Here is a 22438-nt window from a genome sequence, read left to right as displayed (position 1 = left end):
CCATTTCTCATAGCACAATATCCTGCTCTCGTATTTTAGTTATTTTACAATTTCAACCAGAACTGAATTAATTCAAGTTTAAAATGTTCTACAAGTGCCACATATTCAGATATTTTAATCTTGGAGTTTGTATGTTCTCCCTGTGTTAGCATGTTCCCAACTTGTGTTACGGCTTCCTTCCACACTTTAAAAACATACTGGTTTGTGAATGACAAATATTCAATATTCTCTGAATACCGCTGCTTAAAATGGTGACTCTAGATACTGGAAATAAATTATAATAATAATATGACAATGCCCAAGACCTATCTAACATTTTTTACTAATAGAAGCCCTCTACCTTATTATTACTATACTTAATTTGAAAAAAATGGTACTGGTAGTAGCCTATACTTTATCAAGGTCTGTATAAGAACCCCTTCCCATACATATCATTCTGGATAAATACATGAATACAAAATATCTGTTACACATTTTGCCAGGATCAAAAAATGTGGATTGATTATGCTGTCTTCCACAGTCTGCAATACCGACGGCTGTTCAGCCGGTTCAAATCCCGACAGTGGAAGCCTGACAGGAGGAGATCCCGATGCTGTGTGGTAAGTATCCTAATCCCCTAACCCTCCCTTAGTGGTGCCTAGCCCTAACCTCCCCAGGGGGTGCTTAACCCCCCGCTTCCCGCACCCTAAACCTAACCCTCCTGGGGGAGGTGCCTAACCCTAACCTCCCCCCTGTGGTGCCTAACTCCCCCTCTCACACCCTAAGCTTTCCTGGGGCTGTGCCTAACCCTAAGTCCCCCCAGGGGGTGCCTAAACATAACCTCCCCCCCAGCGGCTAACACTTACCTGGGTCCAGTCTCTTATGATCGGGATGCTGGCTGTTGGGATTCCAACATGGTATCTAGATCGTAAGAGAGATAGCAATGTCGGCATTTTGCCCGGAGGCGGGATGCCGGCAGCGGCATATCGGCGGCCGGCATCTCGTCCGCTGGGATATTGTCTACATCCCGTCTGAATGTATCGTGTGGAATATATATCGAGTGCTGAGCTGCTCATGAGCATGCCAGAGTGTGTGTATTAAGCCAGCCCGAGAACTTGAAAGAGTGTCCCAGTTTTATGGGATTATGTGACAGTGTGTGGCCCTGACAAAGTTCAAACCTAGGCAAAAAAACTAATCCTGGTCAAGCTACCCCAGCATGCCAAATTTGGTGGAGCTAGTACAAAACTCTGCCCGTGCAGAAAGGACAAACAGACAAACACACTTTCTCACTTACTATATAGATAAACCAATCATTGTGCTATGAGCCTCATTCAGAGATGTATGTAAACCTGATGGTTTGCATACACATCGCCTATGTTAGAAAATCAGGGCATGCGCAGGATCTGTACTGCGCATGTGCCTGTCTTCTCCTGTGAGATCTCGCGCAGTTCCCTAAAGCCACAGCTTGATTGTCAGGCTGCGACCGTTTCGGGGCAGGGAGTGGGTGTTCACAGGCACAGTTCCTGACCATGGCTGAGCAGTTCCTTTGTTCATTCAGAGTAAACTTAATATGGGTGATTACTGCAGCCATCTGATGCTGCAGCGATGCGAACTGCGTCCATCTCTGCATAACTGCATTATGCTTATTTATCACCCCCCACATTTAAATGACCAATATAAGAGTTTCACTGGTTGTACCAGCTTGATTCTTGCATTAATTATTTTGTAAAATAAAGTTATTAAAGAAGAGTTTTGGACTAGTTCATTTTTTAAAAATATATATATTGTTTATTTTATTTTCCGACATAAGTAGCAGGATAAATGGAGATACAATATTATCAGACATATTATAATATTGAAATGGGTACACTAATATGGGAGTACAGGGGTAGGAGAATAGGACAGGTGAGTAGAATCAGGCAACTGGAGCTAGCGGCTGATAGAGAAATGAGTTTGTAGAGAGAAAAAATACAAGTGCAGGTAATCGATTCTGTGAGTAGGTTATGGTGCCATTAGCCATAGCAGAGATAGGATGTGTATGAGGAGAATCCTTGAATTATAGACTCTGAAACCAATTCACAAAATTCTGTGACTTTGTCTCAGGACTTCATACTAATGTTTTCATTTAACTTGTACAAATCAATCTTTAAAGGAGGGAATGGAAAGGGATCAGCTGTAGAATGGGATCATGGCTTTAGCAGCATTGTTCAAATGACTGAGCAATTTGTAGTTACAAATCGCAATATTGGAAATGAAAGCTACCAGAAAGCAGGGTTAGGCGGCGTGTCCATCCCCGAGATCTCATTTGAGAGCTTTGTTACATTTTTTCCATACAAAGGCAACCTAGTGACTCTCCCTCCAAATATTCAAGATAGTACCCAGAACAGCAATACATCTCCAGCAAGATGCAGATATGTTTTTGGGGAATGTATTAAGCAAGACAGAGTTTGACCTAGTACATTTAAGGGAGCATGAGTGAGCTATTGGGAACATTGCCCTGTTTTGCATATCAGCGCCAACAGAGTCGCTATGCCACTAGAGCGGATCTGCCTACATACTATTGGGGATGTGGCTATGCTTCCTTGTACCCGCCCCTCATTTTGGTACCTTTATACTTCTTTAAGAATTAGAGTCTCCTGCTTGTCTAACTTGCCTAAGGATTGTAGCTAAACCACATGTACTAATATATCTTTGACAACCATTGCACTTTATGTTTTTGTATATTACTGCAGTCAGTAAGTGATATTTAAAGCGTAAATTGATATGTATGCTCAAAGAATTCAAGTTAAATCATGCTAGTTGGAAATAAATGTATGTTCCCCGTGCTAGGCAAACAAGCCTGTGTCCAGGCACAAATGAGGTAGCACATTTATCTGAATGTTCATAATGTTTCTGTTTGTTTGGCATGGTTTCTTGCCATGACCTTTATTTAATCTTAATTATTTGAGCATTTTAGTTACTGACCATTTTTAATAGAATAAAAAATCTTGACCTTTGATGACAAATGGTAAATTTTGTCTTTTGTAATCCAGAATAAATTTGGTACAAAATAATTACCCCTTTAATGCTATCAAAGTCTATATCTTGCAAATTCATAGTATTGACATGTCCCTAAACATTAAGTCTGTGGTTGACATATATTTTTGCAAGTTGCCTGAATTAAGACTGTGGGCACCTTTTCAAAGACTGTAATATAGTAGAAATGTATGACTGCACAGACATAGCCTTTCAGTCTTTGCAAGGTGGACTCTTCCTTGTGTTGGCTCACCACTGACAGGCTGCCTGAGTGGGTATTAAGTCAGAGAGAACATCTAGTCTATAATATGCGGAAGGATAATGTGGAATGTATGTTTGCTAGGAAGAAGAAGAAAAGGTCAGCACATACAGTAATGCAGAGTGTGCATAGCTTCCCAGCTAGTAAAAGAAAATGTACAAAATGATCTTTATATTATGGAGTTAATTAATCTTATTGGTATGGTACTGTGTCCACAGGCTTTGATGAGTTATAAACAATGCAAAATGTGGTGAATACCACTTACAGATTACACTAACAGCAATGAAGTGATCCCACAGACTGCAATTCTTTATCTTATCATATGCGTAAACACAAATTCCCATTACCTCTCAATATCAGTGAGCCTGGATGAGTCCCGGAATCCTTTGGCAAAGGGGTTGCTGTCAATTTTCAGCTTGGTTATCTATAAAGACAAGGTCACGCAATGGCTTCAGGTTTGGCAAATTTGCATCACTCCCAACCATCCTGCAAACCATTAACCCTCAAAATGTCACAAACTCCCCATTGTCTGTGTCAGTTATTTTATCACCCTACATTAATACAATTTACTTCTCACTCCAGCTTGCAATGTTTTCAGAGATAAAGCCAATTTTTAAAGTTCTAATGCATATGGTGGGAAAACTATCATTATAATCATTTAAGTTATGAGTGACCACATTTTAATATAAATATAGTTTATTTCCATAGACTTTAAATGTATACAAAATCTCTCTGGCTTCAAATTAAATGTAAATAACTGATTTTTAAAATACAAAAACAAATCCCAATAAAATGGAAAGTATAAACTTGTTGATCCACATTTATATTGAGAGTGCAGGTTTATTTTTTCCCATGGGATCCATCACATTAATTATAGAGGCACAGTATTTTGATATTTGCATTATATATGTATGTTTGTCCTATAATTGGCAAATGTGTTTCTAAGGTTGGCTTACTTTTTCCACACATTATTAAAAAATAACAAATTGAAAATATTGCAGTTAATATTTTTGATAACCTCACACCAGTTTTATAAGACTACTTTAGATTAAGGCGCCCATCTTCTATGTTTCTGATTATACAAAACTTGTCATGTTACTTAATCCTAGAGCAGGTCATTATGCAGAGATTTTGGTGTTAAGTTCCATGTTTACTTCCCCAGTCTGCTTTGTATTATAGAGCTGGAGCAATGATTGTCACTTTACTCTGTGGAGGGGTGTGCATGGGGAAGAACTTCAGCTGGTAAAACATGGTACATTTGTGTAATGAGATGACTAAGAAATCAGTTCTGAAAATGTTGCTTATTTTTTATTTTAGTGCTTTTCAAATCCAGTTCTTGGGACACACTAGCAGTGCATGTTTTCCATATCTCCTTGCTGGAGCACAGGTGTATTCATCAGTGCCATAACAAAACTAAGATTCGCTCGGCGCCGGCCCGACATCATGACATTGCGAGCATGACTTCATTATGTCGCACAGAGGGGGCGGGGCCTGCAGCATTGGGGAAGTGCAGCTCTAAACAGGGCTCCCTGAGGACGCTCTGATCGGCTGCACAGACTGTCTAACAGACGCTCCGGTAACACTGCAGTAGCGATCCTGGCTGTAGGATGCCATTCCAGGAACACTGCTAGCCAGAAGAAAGGCCGTGGGGTGGAGACGATGCTGCCCATAAAGCTATGCGCTCTGTGATGCAGCACCGGTCGCACACCACTGGTAGTGACCCTGGTATTCATTACTGACAGACACATTTTAAAAGATCCATAAGAATATATACTGTAGTTATTTCACTTGTGATTCTGTGAGGAGTCCCGGAAAACATGCACTGTTAGTGTGTCCGGAGGGCTGGATGTGAGCAGCACTGCTCTAGTTGATAGATTCCATCAGCATATACATGCCAGCGGACAACAATAAATATAAATATCTATCAAAAACATATTTGAGGATGTCATTTGACCTGCACTTCAACTCTGTCACAGTGGTTTGACTACTCAGATTGAGACCTGACCTTTAAATCCTAAATTATGAGATAGTTTGTTGAAAGTGTAATGCATTTATCCTTTATATAATAAAGAATAAATAAATTGAATCAAGTCCCTGGCAATAACAGTGAAAAGGGCAGAAAATGTACTTATTCAAATGTATTATGAATAATGGTGTATTTTATCTAGGGGAATTTGTGTGCTTATCTCCCAACACTCATAAATTACATGCTGGAACATTTATAATACGCCTTGACATGACTTCATTACAGAGAGAGGAGCAATAAGACAAATCTAATTTATTGGGTTGGTTCTTATAATTTGCAACTCTTTAGCTATATCTCTAAAATCTCTTTGATCTGCAAATAAAGCATCATCGTTTTGTATCTACTTGTATGTGGTCAAGCATCCTTTGTTTGTGTTAAGTAGTGCTCTTTTAGTGCATGTGCGTGTTTGTGTGTGTGTGTGTGTGTGTGTGTGGGGGGGGGGGTGTCAGCTCACCAGTTGGTTTTGATAGGCTGTAACAGCGGTAAAAACAGTTTCCTGAAAGATAAATGTCCTAAATTCTTCTGATTTGAGATTGAGTAGAGACGCTGTGTGGTCCTTCTTCTTGATAATGTGCACTCTTGGCTGATACTTGTGCATGGAATTCAGGATGATCTAAATTGATACAACAGAGAATTTTTTATATTGCATACATACTGCCAATAAAGCAAGTCTGTATGGTAGTAGACAAAGCAGATAATGAAAATGCAAATACTATTGTTGGGAATATTTTGAATCAGTTAAAAAATTATTTTGTTCATTTTGCATATTTCTAAAAATGTTGAAGCTGCACAACTACCTAATACAATGTGGCAGCGCAGAGTTATACCCAGCCCCAGACAGCCCCGGGAATAACACTTGTTACTCTGACCATCCTGACTGAAATGAGCATTTTGGAAGGAAACGTTGTATCAGTGGCTGCGATCAACTGATTGGCTCTCACATTCACACCTCTCCACCACCATACTAAAAAAGGTGCACATAAAAATAGTGAATTTATGCCCATATGTGACCTAAATGCATAGCAAATTGTGTGTGGGATGAACCAGTAACATATGGGCCTAGTTCACACCAGGAATATGTTAATTAGGGATGTGCAGGCTCGGATAGGTTCGAGTTTGCACGCCCAGTTCGGATTTTTCCCTCCAAAAAAACAGAACTCAGAAAGAGGCAAAACGTCAGTCCAGGAATGATAATGTTTGTCCATGCAAGATGACGTTTTGCCTCTTCCTGAGTTCTGTTTTTTTGGAGGGAAAAATCCGAACTCGGCATGCAAACTCGAACCTATCCGAGCCTGAACATCCCTAATGTTAATACACGTCTGCCCATTTTTTTTTAATATTTGTTTTGCTCTTTTGATGAGGCAGAACCTCTATAATACAGCACAAACATCTCTCGGTCTTCTGTGTGACAAATAAAATTGTCAAATCAAAAGCATAATCCACGCCCAAGCAACATAGAAAGCATCTATCGGCATCAGCGGTGCATAGCAAGCAGTAAGTGGTTTGCTAGCTTCCATCACCATTCACTTTTGGCACCTGCCTCTGGTCACTCAAATAATATGGCTTTTTGAGGCATATATGTGTTTGTGTCCCTGTATACATTTACTTACAGTTACACGCCCTTACTGTACCCTGTCCCAGCAAAAAAGTCTGTAAATGCCAATATAATACCCGTCTGCATAGTCACACATACATGTGCCCACTTTCTAGGCATGGGCATAGCAGAGCAATTTCTTATAAGATACACTATGCAAGCTGGCGTACTCTGTATCAGCCCCTAGTATTTCATGTCAAATTCAGTTATAAATAAAAAATATTCAGTTTCAGGGACCTATCTATAATGGGTGCAGGATGCACCCATATTTTAATACTTACCTCTCTGGAATCCACCGTCAGCAGTAGCAGCATTGTACAAATCGTCTGGAAAATGGCCGCCACACCCATTTTCCCTGCATTTTGCGCAGTAGACTCTGGGCACAGACTACAGCCCAGAGTCACTGCCGGCCGCCCGGGAGAGAGGAAGTGGCCCAGAACGGAGACTTTACACGGGCCCTCCTCTCTTAATACGCCCCTGTTAAGTATGTATATTTATGTGTAATGTCAATAAGTATATTTTGCATCTGTTCTTCGAAGGTTCAATCTTAGAAGCTATCTTTGCAATCTTACATGCTGTTGAATTTGAAATGTATTAAATAATTGAGTTCCATAATTAAAAATCTGGTTCATTCAATGAAATAGGGCTACCTGTGTACAGTGGTATCCCAATAATGAGGGAGTCTTCTGGTCATTCTTTGATGATAGGCATCTATGTATATTGTATAGCAGTGTTTCCCAACCTCGATAACTAAGGCACAATAACAGCCCAGGTTTTAGTGATATCCTTGCTTGAGTCCAGATAGATTAAAACAAATTGACCGAGGTACTAATTAAGTCATCTCTGCTCAACCATGGATATCCTTAAAACCTGGACTATAATGGCAGAGTTTGGGAAACTCATAGCTAATGGATGATCTTTGACATCTCTGAGGATGTGTAAAAATTAGTCAATTTTCTAGGACTGAAAATAGTCTATGGCCACCAAATAAACTGATTCATCCACCTCAAATGGGGACAAAAGCACAAAAAGAGATGTGTATTGTTAGTAAAGGGGATGAGATGGAATTTGCACTCATCACCCACAATATCATTAAATATAGAAATCAGATCAGACATTCAGATATTTACAAGCGAAGCGATATACGTACTTGCAAATGTTTAAGCTCCAAATGCTAAAGACGTATGTGCTGAATGTTTGACAATTAACAATGACATGACACTATCTCAGTTGCTTGAAAAGCTGTCCATGCTTCTTCCTCTAATCATATCACACATGAGAATACCGCTATCCTCTTCCATATTTTATCTGTCCCAGCACTTGTGGCTGGGTGAGTAATGCAATCTTCTGGGATGGTGCTGGTGTTATTTTGGTGCCTGCACTGTATGTGACCTTCCAGTCGTACACACTTACATGTCCATGCTGATCCAGTTCATTGTTTGTCAGCTTGACTTTCTCAAAAGAAACCATTTGTTTCAGCAACTGCTCTCCAGTGAAGGGTGAATCTGGATGCACATATAACCTACAAAATTCACAGCAAACATGCAATGTGTTTATTAAAATATGTAACACCTGACTAAGAGGGGAAATTATAACTGTAGACAGAACACATGCAGACATTTATACATACTGCATGTACAAACATTACACTTTGTAAAGCCAAGGCCTGATATGCTTTATAAGATTGTCTTAACGCTGAACACAAGTTCTTAATAAGATTAAAATCACATTATACTGAAACATTTCTTAGTTTAAAGATTGTTTATATTTGGTATAGTCATTGTCATATAAAATTTGTTGCACTGTATTTTAGGAATGTAGTCAGGATGCCGACGGTCACAATACAGACATCGGCTTACCGATGGTCACAATCCCGACAGATCCTGATGGTAAATAATAGGGTTAGGTTTAGGGTTAGGGTGAGGCACTAAGGGGTATATTTACTAAAGTGAAGTGGAGTTGTTGCCCATAGCAATCAATCAGATTTTAGCTATTATCTTCAATAAGGTGCTAGATAAATGGTAAGTAGACTTTGATTGGTTGCTATGAGCAACATCTACACTTCTAAAAACCTGCACTTTAGTAAATATACCCCTAGGGAGAGGCAGGGCAGTTTGTAGGGTCTGAGGCTCAAAGTGCGAGCTGTCAAAATGCGCCCCCCCCCCCCCCTCGAAGCAGTAATATTGTGGAGTGGGCATGGCGTCATCATGAGGGGGTGTGGTATCACAGTAAGGGAGCGTGATCTAGAAAGACCACAGAATGACAGCCACCGTGACTACTGAGTACAGGGGTGTCTAACCTGTCAGAGGCAAAGCGCTGAAAAATATATGTAGCTAAATAAAAGACAGACAGCGACAGCGCCTCCGGCGCGCGCTCAAAAAATGGGGTGTGGCCTAGCGGTCACAAGCCCACGCCGCATTTCTGTGTGCATGCCTTTGGTGTGACATTTGCAGAAGTATGACCTTGCATCACACCCGGTTTTAGTCGCGTTGGGAGCGAGCCCAGCACATTGAAAATACAAGCCAGATCCACATAAAATACACTGCAACAAACCACTTCCACATAATAGGTTGGAAAAGCCAGAGGCACATAAACTACATTTTAAAACCACATCCACCTCAAATACATTATTAAATCCAGAACCACATAAAACACATTGAAAAAACAAGATTCACATAATACACACTTCATTCCAGCCCCCTCCCTTGCCATTCCATCCCGACAGGTCTTAGGCTTCCCCCCCACTGGCTCTCAGGCAAAAGTGCCCATTATGCAGTGCCCCCTGTAGTTGTCCTCATATGCAGTGTCACGTGTATTTATGCCCCTTATGCAGTGCCCACAGTGGTAGTGTAACTTATACAGAGCCCCCTGTAGTCATGTCCACTGTAGTCATGCCCCCATCAGTAATGCCCCCAATAGTAATGGTCCCTGTTGTAGTGCCCCAGTAGTAGTGTCCCCAGTTGTATTGCCCCCAATAGTAATGCCCCCTGTAGTAGTATCCCCTGTATACATTCCCCAGTATTAATGCCCTGTATTAGTGCCCCCAATAGTAATGCTCCCTTTGTAGTAGTGCCCCAAGTAGTAAAGCCCCAAGTAGTAGTGCCCCCAGTAGAAGTGCCCCTGGCCCCTGAGTAATGCACCCAGTAGTGGTGCCTCCTTAGCAATGACCCCAGTAGAAGTGCCCCCTTGTAATGTCCCCAGTAGTAGTGCCTGGGTGCCCCCAGTGGTAGTGCCTCCCCCCAAGTATTGTCCAGGCTGCCTGCACAAAAAACAAACAAACCAGTAATACTTACCTTCAGCCCCGCTCCGGCGTCCGCTCCGGTCAGCTGCTCCTCTCTCTAGACTATGGGAAAGACGTCATGACGTCCTCCCATAGTGCGCATTGGGGGAGCCGGGAGCCGGAAGCAGGAGCCTCCGTCTCCGTCTCCGTCTGCTCTGCACTGCCGGGCGCCCGTTGGTAACTGAATCTCAGCGGGCGCCCGGCAATTAACAGGCTGTATCTGCAGCAGGGGTAGGAGGCGGCGCGCCCCATGCAATTGCACGGGTCGCCTGCCCCTAGAAACGGCCCTGGGGAGAGGGTTAGGGTTAGGCTGCGGGGGAGGGTGGGGTTAGGTTTAGGCTGCGGAACGGGGCGGTTAGGGTTAGGTTGCGGGAGGGGTGGGTTAGGCTGTGGGAGGGTTACAGTAAGGGTTAAAATACTTAACAGATTTTGACCGACGGGATGCCGCACCCAACCCATATTTTTAACTGCCCGTGTCTTAAATTTGTACACACTTGCACTTGGAGAGGTGAATTTGGCGTTCATATGCAAGTTCAGAACAGTATGGTGGGCATGTAGACACTAATTTAATATGCCCCTTGGAAATGTCTCTTACTTTGGGTTGCATATATGTTTAAAACATTTTCCTTACTGAATATAAAATTATTTTCCTACATAAGACGCATGCTGCTTTTAAGTTGATTATGACGATTATCATAGTGTATATTCGTTCTAGATAAATATATACACTAGATTTAAGTTTGCATATATCTTAAAATGCTTGTGACTCAAAATGTAGATAAGGGAACATAAGTGTGCAGACATAAGCGGGCATCTTTTGGATACTACTATGACTTGCCCCAACCAGTTTAGATAGTATAACAGAGCAGTGCTCATTCAGTTACAGGGGAAAATATTACATCGCAGAAGATGGCATAAAAAAAAACAGTACAAACATTGTATTGGGACACAATGGGAATAAGGAGTATTTTGCAACATTAATCATTTAAAGTTACAAAGGTTCATTTTCCACCCTGTTTTATGAGCATTGTATGTGGGACCTATGCATGATGCAGAAATGTTACAGGTTAATTTCTGTTCATTCTGCTAGTGAATATATTTATCTACAAATAGTGTGGCAGCTTTAGTCCTTATATTTTATGGAACACAGTTTTCCTGAATAAGCCTACGACAGAATATCATAAATAGACCATAAATGCTTTTAAAGAATCATTACCAATATACAAGCTGCTGTTTATGCTAATGCAGAGCTCTGCAGGTTTTATTGCACAATTTTGATAACATTATTCCAATCCTTATGGGTTTTATCTCCGATATATATCTTTTGTAGTACCTGGATTGGTTTCAATTACAAATTTACAGCATTAATATAGGGCCATTATAATGTCCTAATTTCTGCTTTTATAGCTTCTCTGAAAACAAACCTTAACTGAGAATACTTAATATTGTTAGTATATAGTTTAGAGGGCAGTCACATCTCATTATTTTAATATACTGTAGGTCCTTCATAGAAATAATCTTTCTGCAGTGAACATTCCACAAATGAACTAACACTGTTGTCCTGGTATTTCATTCAGATCATAACATCTTTAAATTGTGCACAATGGTTGTGTTAAGTGTCATCAGGCATTGAGGGGGTTTATTTGGTGTATGTGTTAACATGTCTGTGCCAAGTATGTGTTTGGGGTATACCGTTTCCTATCTCTCCACTAGGTATGATTAAAGCTAAAACCAACACTATGATAACACAAATAGACTACAATAACAATACTATTAGTGATAGAACTTACCGAGCAGGCAGAGGAGGATCTGCTTTCCCAGCCACCAGCCAAGATGACCTATGGTAGGCATATCTGTATCTTTTATTGTCAACTGGCACTATGTCCATTAGTACAATGTACTTAGCATCCGGATCAACTCCAGAAAATGAAACTCTGATTGTAGGAAACATTCTCCTAGAAAGAAAAATATTATCACCACAAAGCAGATCTAACACGATTAATTAATAATAAAACAGCATACAGTATATACCTGCTTATATGTTTTATGATTTCAAGAAAAACAAAGATGATCTTTTTAGCTACAATTAAAATATTAATCCTTCTAACTAACATACTAATTAATTAAATTATTGTACTTTATATTGCTACATATATATCAGAGATGGTCAGATAAATCTAATTTTCTAGATAGTCACAGATATATTCCAATAACCAGAACTGAGTAATAGTTTGTCTGACATGAACATTCACTAACAGTAGCAGGTTATTATCATACATTACTATCAGAAGTTGCTTATGTCAAAGTTCTAAAAAACATTATATTTATGGGTCTCTTAATTTTAAAGTAAAAATCCAGGGTACCCAAGTGAGTTTGATCAGGTTATAAAATATACTATATTAGATCCAAAAGAATAGTTATCATTATCATTGTTTGTTTGTTCAGTGCCACAAAACACTGCAGTGCCAGACAGTCAGAATCATACATACCATACAATGTGTAAATCTTACTTAAAAGCAGAATAAGTACGTACAGTCAGGTGCATAAATATTGGGACATTGACAGAATTTTCATATTTTGGCCTCTATTCACCACCACAATGGCTTTGAAATGAAACAAGTAAGATGTGCTTTAACTGCAGACTTTCAGATTTAATTTGAGGGTAATTACATCCAAATCGGGTGAACGGTGTAGGAATTACAACAGTTTCAATATGTGCCTCCCACTTTTTAAGGGGCCAAAAGTAATGGGACTATCAACTCAAAAGCTATTTCGTAGACAGGTGTGGGCTATTCCCTCATTATTTCATTATCAATTAAGCAGGTAAAAGGTCTGGAGTTGATTCTAGGTGTGACATTTGCATTTGGAATCAGTTGCTGTCAACTCTCAATATGAGATCCAAAGAGCTGTCACTATCAGTGAAGCAAACCATCATTAGGCTGAAAAATCAAAACAAACCCATCAGAGAGATAGCAAAAACATTACATGTGGCCAGATCAACTGTTTGGAACATTCTTAAAAAGAAAGAATGCACCGGAGAGCTCAGCAACACCAAAAGACCCGGAAGACCACGGAAAACAACTGTGGTGGATGACAAAAGAATTATTTACCAGGTGAAGAAAAACCCCTTCACAACAGTTGGCCAAATCAAGAACACTCTCCAGGAGGTAGGTGTATATGTGTCAAAGTCAACAATCAAGAGAAGACTTCACAAGAGTGAATATAGAGGGTTCACCACAAGATGTAAACCATTGGTGAGCCACAAAAACAGGAAGACCAGATTAGAGTTTGCCAAACAACATCTAAAAAAGCCATTACAGTTCTGGAACAACATCCTATGGACAGATGAGACAAAGATCAACTTGTACCAGAGTGATGGGAAGAGAAGAGTATGGAGAAGGAAAGGAACTGCTCATGATCCAAAACATACAACCTCATCAGTGAAGCATGTTGGTGGTAGTGTCATGGCGTGGGCATGTATGGCTGCCAATGGAACTGGTTCCCTTGTATTTATTGATGATGTGACTGCTGACAAAAGCAGCAGAATGAATTCTGAAGTGTTTCGGGCAATATTATATGCTCATATTCAGTCAAATGCTTCTGAACTCATTGGACGGTGCTTCACAGTGCAGATGGATAATGACCCGAAGCATACTGCAAAAGCAACCAAAGAGTTTTTTAAGGCTAAAAAGTGGAATGTTATGCAATGGCCAAGTCAATCCCCTGACCTGAATCTGATTGAGCATGCATTTCACTTGATGAAGACAAAACTGAAGGGAAAATGTCCCAAGAACAAGCAGGAACTGAAGACATTTGCAGTAGAGGCCTGGCAGAGCATCACCAGGGATGAATCCCAGCATCTGATGATGTCTATGCGTTCCAGACTTCAGGCTGTAATTGCCTGCAACTGGATTTGCAACAAAGTATTAAAAAGTGAATGTTAGATTTAGGATTGTTTAGTTTGTCCGATTACTTTTGGCCACTTAAAAAGTGGGAGGCACATATAGAAACCGTTGTAATTCCTACACCGTTCACCTGATTTGGATGTAATTACCCTCAAATTAAATCTGAAAGTCTGCAATTAAAGCACATCTTGTTTGTTTCATTTCAAAGCCATTGTGGTGGTGAATAGAGGACAAAATATGAAAATTCTGTCAATGTCCCAATATTTATGCACCTGACTGTATAAGGTTGATATAGGATGTGTAGACATGCGACAGAGGGTAGAGACGATCCTGTTTTAGTTTACAATCTAGAGGTATTGGGCAATGCTGAGACTATACAAGCCCATGGGACCTGAATGGTAGAGTAGTTAGAACAATATGCAGAGATTATAGTATCAGGTAGGAGCTATAGTGAGAGATTAATCTTAGTTACTTAGTTATAGGAACATATTCCAACATGTCTTGTTATTTTATATCAGTATTGCAAGATATAAATTTTGGGTGTAAAAAGGGAACTGTCCTGAAGAAATTGTAACAAATTGCAGTATAAGTCATTTCACATCAAACAATGCTGAATTAATACAGAATTGTTTATGAACGTGTTGAGGATCTATAATATAATATCTATGTGAGTAAATGACCTCATGTGTAAGCAGACTACACTCCCATCTAAGAGATTTCACAAAACTTAACATTCTTATCAGGATATGTCACATGGCAGCATTACCATATGCAGAGAGCAATGAGAATAGAGTATAAATTTGCTATCTCCCTGCTGTTTTAGAAATCTTTAGAAATGTGTTTCTAAGATAAAACTCACAGGGGCAGTGTTTTACTCTCCAGCCACGCCAGAGCCTGTAAGCTAACAGCCTGTTAGCTGATTCTGCTGACATCATCAGTTCAACACAACATCAAAGAGATAGTGATGTCAGTTCCTTTGCTGAAGGCAGTACAATTAGCGAGCAATGTCACCAGGAAATAAATGAAAGAAACATTTTGATAAATGTAGTATATCTGGCTCATCAAAGGCTAGACATCTAACTGAATCATTTTATTGTTGAGATACATGAATGTGTCTAAAGCATCTCAATACATTATTGCCAGCTTTAGAGACATAAAAATGGGTCTTCCCTAAGGTAGTAAAAATCAGCAAATATTGTTTTTCCTACGATTTTCCACTTGGCCACAAACAGTAATTGTTCTACTTTTACAGATTTTTGGTTATACATGTCACCATATGAGCAAAGCTAATCTGATGTTCTAGATCTGAGGTTCTCAACTTCAGTCCTCAAGTACATAGGGTCATGTTTTGTGGATTTCTTTAACAATGCACCGGTGAGTTCATCTATTTTGATGGGTCATTAATTATCCCATCTGATTCCACAGCCAGAAATCCTCATAACATTACCTGTTTACGGTACTTGAGGGTTGGAGATGAGAACCACTGTTCGAGAGCAGTGGTTCTAAACCTCAACCCTGAAGATTTCTTAACCAGCCATGTTTTGAGGATGTCTGTTTGTGGAAGCAGGTAGGATACCTTCTGATCCAGAAGAATAGATTAACTCAACTGAGCATGAGTAAAGAAATCTACAAAACATGACCCTTTGGGGGTACTTGTGAACTAAATTTGAAAACCCCTGTTCTAGTGGAATGCTTTTAAACCTTTGACAGCAGACATAAGTTGCTTAGGTGTTTATAACTGAGCAAAGAAACATTAACTCTATCACTGAAACTTATCTTTACAAAATCTTCAAAACTACAAAAAAGTTGGATGACCAGAGGTTTCTACAATATTAATAAATACTTGCTTAAAGTCTTTTGGTGTTTTTAGAAGGACATAACAATTATGATTTCGAAATTTAGTCTGAAGATCATGGAAGATCCTGGGGAAGCAATCAGCTGGGAATTCACAAAAGTTTTAGCTCAGCACAGGGTGACAACAGAGATGACAAAGTGGGGAATTATCTGCAAATCTGCTCTATAAGTGGCCACTAAGGACAATTCTAGACCTAATATGATGCTTGTGTACACAAAGCTAAAACTGCAGACAATAAATATAAGTGTCAGATAAGATAGTTCTAGTATACAATATATTTCTTTGTTTTCAGGAGCACAACCTTTCAATAGATAATGACTACCACTAGTAATTGATCACATCAGAAAACAGCCTGGCATGCTTTGCAATGATGCTGAAAAATCCGAATGCATTTTATGACTCCATACAGTTATATCACACTACATTTAACATCATGACATGATAACTGGTCATGATCATAATACAATTATATACCATTGTAAATGTATATCTTTAAGTAAGCTTAACACACAAAAGAAGGGGAATAATATTCAGCCATTACTGAATGTAATAGAACCAGCAAAATTGTCAGTAGCAAATCTTGTAAACCTGTCACTGCACCTGGGATTTGGGGACAAATATGCATCATCTTAGTATGTAAACATTATTTAAAAACATATAACAATCGATTTTTAGCATGTTGTTTAGTTAAACCATGGGCATTTAAACAGACTGTGGAAACCGGTAACCAAAAACAGTGTTCAGGTTTTTAGTGCAACCATCCACAGAAACTTTCCTAACCTGATCATAGAGATGCCATGACATGTTATGGGTTATTGGCAGGTTTATGTTCCATTGTCATAGTATGATAAGAATTTGTATTCATTTTTAAGTACCCTTCATTGTAGGAAGTGAACTGCTGTAAAAGATTTCAGCTCAGTTGGAGGTAAGGATTAGTCAGTAGGATCTCTAGAATTGATTGGGCAGCTCTTCCTGGAAAATATTATTGCAGTTTTCTATCGGGGGTATTACGTGCTCCCTGAACCTAATTTCAGCAGAACAAATTATGTGTAATGTATACATTGTCATTTTTATTGCTAGGCCTCAAAGACAGTACACACATGTTCTGAAGCAACCGTTAATGCATTCCACTGTATTTCAATACATATTGCAATACGTGATAATGTGCGTCATGAAGTCAAATCAGCAAATGTATATGGCAGTATGGAGTATAAGAGAGCTAGCTTTACTGAGCCACATATAGCTACACGAGCTATACTCAGCTGATTCCACATAATAATGCAATGCATGGATTGCCAACTTGAATTTGAGGAGTGTAAATGTTAGTAAAGCTCACCTGCCAGACTTGGTAATGATCATTTCTGTCCCTAGATCATGGAATTTATCCCAGAGCTCCTTGGTCTCCAGGCTGCATGAGATCTTGGCCATTTCTTCACTGGGGATGATGGGAGTGGTGGGGATTAAGGGCTCTGTGCACAGAGAGGAAGGACTGCTGCTAAACTCCCCATGAGCATCCACACTGGATATGTCACTCAGAGGCTGCCCACATGATGACTTCTCAACAAATTGTTCTAACACAAAGGAAGAGAAAATATATAAATGACCGAATTAACCACGACACCAAGGAGCAGTCCTGGAAAGTCTCTCTCATTTAAAAGCTATTGAATGTGCTAGGCTGGCGATGAAAAAGATAAAAGCTGTGCATTAGTGTCCATGTAAGTCAAGTCAGTGAGAGACAAGTATAAAAGTAAATTGAAAGGTATTGCTCATTTTTGTAATTCATACACGAATGATATTTTATAATTTGCTGGTTAATCACAATTTTTTTGTTTTTTTGGAGAGTATACAGTACCTGTCCCAGCACTATAGTAACAGTCTGATATACTAGGATCTGAACATGAAACATGTAACATTAATATAATTAATTATTATTTTTAATCACTTTAACGCAGCATAATTTCTGGGGGACCCACAACAACAACAAAGGTGATTTTATTAAAGGCATAAACTCCAGCTTGGCACAAATATACTCACATTCAATACCACAGAGTTTAGGACATATAACAATTTAATTTGGTGATGATAGTAAAATCAGCTCTGCCAAGCTGGGGAATATCTATAACTTAGCAATTGATCTTCACAATGTATATTATACAATCACATGCTGATTGCAGCTACGCACATACAGTATATAAAATATATATATATTAAATATAATAATAATAATAATAATAATAATAATAATAATAATTAATAATTTATAAACAAAGTCTGTTAAGTGACAGGACAACTTCACTAGCAAGAATATGGGAATCAGTCCCAAAGCTAAGTACAGTGTAAACTATAGTATTGAAAATATAAATCACAACCATAGCCACCTTACATGAATCGTTGGTAAAAGGAAATTAAAAGTTTAAAATTGTATGAATCAATGTAAGATATATTTTTTCTTGGTAAAAAAAAGTATTGGTTAAAATTTGTTTACTATTATGTAATGGTCTAAATTAACAAAGAAATTAATGTGGAAATATAAATATCAATAAATATATTCTAGTGTCTCATTAAATATTTAACAACAAAGATTCTAGTATCACAGTATTTATATTTTGATATAGACAAGAGTTTCTCTAAATATTCAAACAAATATATTAAGTTAGGTAAAATATAGTACAATAAAAAAGCAAATCTGCAACAATCTGCAATATATAAAACTTAGATCACAAGTTTTAATATGTAAGTGGATACAATATACAATACATATATTTAAATGTTTCACTTTTGTTAAATTATGAGAATATTTATTTATGATCTACAAGCAAAGGAATATGCATTTTAGTATGCAATATAGTATAGAACAGTGTTTCCCAAACTTTTTTGAATCACGGCACCCTAGAGCGCCCTAGAGTATCAGATAGTATCAGCATTTTTTCCACGGCACCCCTAGGCCAAAAGTTTCTTATTTAGAAATTCAGCAAAAATTAAATGAAGTAATTTGTGCTTATATATCACCCTTAGGTTCTGTTATATTGGTGGCTGACAGGACTGTGCTTCTTTTTGTCTATATATTTTGATTGGCAGCCATTAGCACTGGTTTTGCCTATCACACTGACTAAAAATCCTTTTATTTGGTACTGGAGCACAAACCTGAGGCACTCCTGCAAGTGCCCTGAAGCCCCCCGGGTGCCACGGCACCCAGTTTGGGAACCACGGATGTAGAAGATAAGCAGCTTTCTGAGGAAAGATTGTATCGTTCATTTTTGCAGATACTCTGTGTTTTTAATAAAACACAGGTATGGTAAACAAAAATGTTACTTTTGGGAGTAGGACGTCTGCTTGCAGCAGGCCCTTCCCGGTTCACTTACTTGTAATATTAATGTAAAACAGTAAAGCCTTATCGTTTTCCATTGTGCAGCAGCTTAACGGCCCTCCATGTATTACCTGCACTGCTAGAACGAACAGTGGGAAATGGTTTACGTGTATGTAGGTATCTGCTGTCAACTGTCGTGCATGCATATACTTATGTGTAATATATATTACATTACCAGCTTTCTGTTATACTTATGTGTAATATTACATGACCACCGTACTGTTATACTTATGTATTATAATACATTACGAACTTACTGTTATACTTATGTGAGTGTAATATTACATGTCCACCTTTCTGTTATACCTATGTGCATTATTACATGACCACATTACTTTTATGCTTATGTGTACTATAACATGACCACCTGTTATATGTAATATTACATGACCATCTTACTGTTATACAGTACTTATATGTAATATAACATGACCACCTTACTGTTATACATATGTGTAATATTACATGACCACCTTATACTTAAATGTAATATTACAAGATATTACCTTACGGTACCCGTGTGCCTTTTGCGGGTTTAATAAACTATGAAATAATCGCAAAGTAATCTAATATTATTGCGAACACCTAACAGTTTGGCCGATGATTAAGTGATTCCTACAATTCAGGGGTAACCTTTTAAAAACTCCATATTTTACCCTAGTCAAGTAGGCAGTAATACTGGAAATCAAATGTGTTCAATCCAGAGTCATGAATAAAAAAACTCATACTGGATAATATGTATTTTACATGCTACTGAGATACAAACAGACGAAGAATAGCTTAGTATTGCAACGTTACAATGTTGCTATGTTGTTTCTATTTTATTTACTACATTTATATGTTTTAAAACGAACTCTTCATTTTTTTGCAATAAATATACATTGGTAGATTCAATCTATCATAAATGCTTTTAAGAAATAATTAATAATGATAATAAACTAAGAAGCAATTAAGAAATATACAATGATCTAAAAAAAGAGTAAAAGAAAAAGTTTACACTTAGTAGATCTATTTCAATACTATTTTTTATATACCAATAATTACAGAGTGCAATGTTGTTTTTATTTTGTTTTTGTTTTTTTATACCTATTAAATGAAAATATAAAGTACATCTAAAATTCTTGGAAGGTATTGTCAACCGTAATATACACGCCTTTGTAGTTGTAATAAGACTTTTATGGTTCCGAATACTTTATCCTAGGAATTATATTAATCTTGCTCACATCACATACGAATTAGAAACCCATGCAATTGTTTGTGTTTCTATGGTCTCCCTGACCTTTATTAAAGCGCCGAATAAGCCAATTTGTTTGGGGCTGTTGTTTTTTAACCTCCATATTTTGTACTGTAGTTATAATTCTGGAAATTTGCTACATAATTATACTATTCAACAGAAAAATGCGAATTAAACGATACCCGGACTAAAGTATTACATGTTATAGTTAACATTAAGCTATACAGATATATTTGGTGGGCTATTGCCATTTTTTACTATAGCATTCTGCGTATATTAGTATAGTAGCAAAATATACGGAATATAACGGCAATGAATTTACATTAATAATTGCATTATATATTCTGTAAATCCCCTGCATTGTATGTGTGCGTGTAAAACCCTTGCCTTGTATGTGTGTGTAAGGACACACACACACACACACACACACACACACACACACACACACACACACACACACACACACACACACACACACACACACACACACACACACACACACGTGTGTCCCTAGGCCACTCACCCAATGGTTTTATGGTGCTCTCAGGGGTTTCCTTGTCTTTGCCGGACCCGCTGGACATTAGAGCGGCGATAGAGAAAGCATTGGCCCTGGAGGAGAGCTGTGGTTTGGGGGACGCAGTGTACTCCATGCTGAGTCTCCCAGAGGCAGCAACAAGTAGCTGGGAGTTGCAGGACAGCAGTCCCGGGCAGTGCCTGCAGTCTGCAGGGAAGTGTTGTACGGGAAGGAGGTTCCTCTATGTCCCCCCCAGGGGCTGCTACTCTACTTGGGATGCTTGGTGCTGAGTGCAGCAGAGTCTGGGGATCAGGTCAGGAGGAGCCGGGGAGGGTCCTGTGGATGGGCTGGAGTAGGCTGGCTGCCTCAGTAGGGAGTGGATGTTGCACACTGTGTTGAGGCTCAGACACCGCTTGCTTAATTTGATGGCCACACAGATGATATCTCCCCCTTGGCCAATTGCAGCCCTCCAGCGTCACATCTGCCTGATACTACTGATAATGCCTGGGAGGTGGTGGGTGGAAGGAGCACAGGACACACAAGGGCTGGGGGACAGCACGGGGACTGGGGGTGTGATGTGTACAGCTACCTAATTATGTAACTGCTCCGTTTTTCCTTTAAAACCTCTGTTACTAGCTAAAATGGAACATTACACATGTTACTAATTAGGGGTAGAAAAAAACATAATAAGGAAGCCATTACGATGTAGCTGAAATTGGTATATTGCTCGTTTCAAGATTATAATATTTACAGAAGTGGGCCTAAGAGCATACAATCTCTTTTATCACAGATATACAGGATTAAGGGAAAATGGTTTGCCTGCCTACTACATTACTACATGTAAATCCATACGTATAATGCGTGTATCGATTTAGACTCTTTACATGTGACATGTTTTAATGTATTGTAAATATATGTACTATATGTTTGTTAGGATATAAAGGGAACCCATGTTTCTTATACATGTAATCTCATTACCAAACACCTGCTATATCTATGGAGGCACCAGCCTAGCCCTGATAGGCACATAATATAAAGGGCACATCACATATATGGAACTGTCACAGTCTCAGATCACAGACTTGCAGGTTACTTCCTCCTCCGGAAAGTGGATGGTAGGGAATATATTGTCACCACTGACTGTAAATGACAGAGGCGCGCACTTCCAATTAATCACAGACGTCTGCCTATGATAGGTGTATTATTAGTGAGCTTTAGGGCGGCCTCCAATTACCTACACTCCAGCAAGGGATCCTGCGGGCTAAGCCCTGTTGTGATAACTAGCAATTAATGGCTTGTCCTCAATGTTATGCGCCAAAACAAACTATTTGGCACAGAAAATCAAAAATAATAATCAAGAAACAATATACAGATACATGTTGTCCACATGGAAGAGAGGTGTCTTACATT

At 38.8% G+C, this 22438-nt stretch overlaps 1 protein-coding gene across 1 annotated transcript in view; it reads right to left on the bottom strand.

Moving 5' to 3' along the window:
• The window catches only part of TBX20 (T-box transcription factor 20), a 33599-nt gene extending 12190 nt beyond the window's left edge, over nt 1-21409 (bottom strand). Inside the window, exons 1-6 of the mRNA XM_088476060.1 lie at nt 21038-21409; nt 17250-17484; nt 11944-12108; nt 8287-8395; nt 5734-5892; nt 3601-3677 (exon numbers count right to left, since the gene is read on the bottom strand). Coding sequence (XP_088332186.1) covers nt 3601-3677; nt 5734-5892; nt 8287-8395; nt 11944-12108; nt 17250-17484; nt 21038-21164 — 872 coding nt within the window. The 5' untranslated portion in view covers nt 21165-21409. The remainder of the gene's footprint in view (nt 1-3600; nt 3678-5733; nt 5893-8286; nt 8396-11943; nt 12109-17249; nt 17485-21037) is intronic.
• Nucleotides 21410-22438: the final 1029 nt, after the last annotated feature.

Source organism: Taudactylus pleione, unplaced genomic scaffold (assembly GCF_031769625.1).
Source record: "Taudactylus pleione unplaced genomic scaffold, aTauple2 ptg000181l, whole genome shotgun sequence".
Lineage (NCBI taxonomy): Eukaryota > Metazoa > Chordata > Amphibia > Anura > Myobatrachidae > Taudactylus > Taudactylus pleione.
This window is presented reverse-complemented; position numbering and strand designations above follow the sequence as displayed.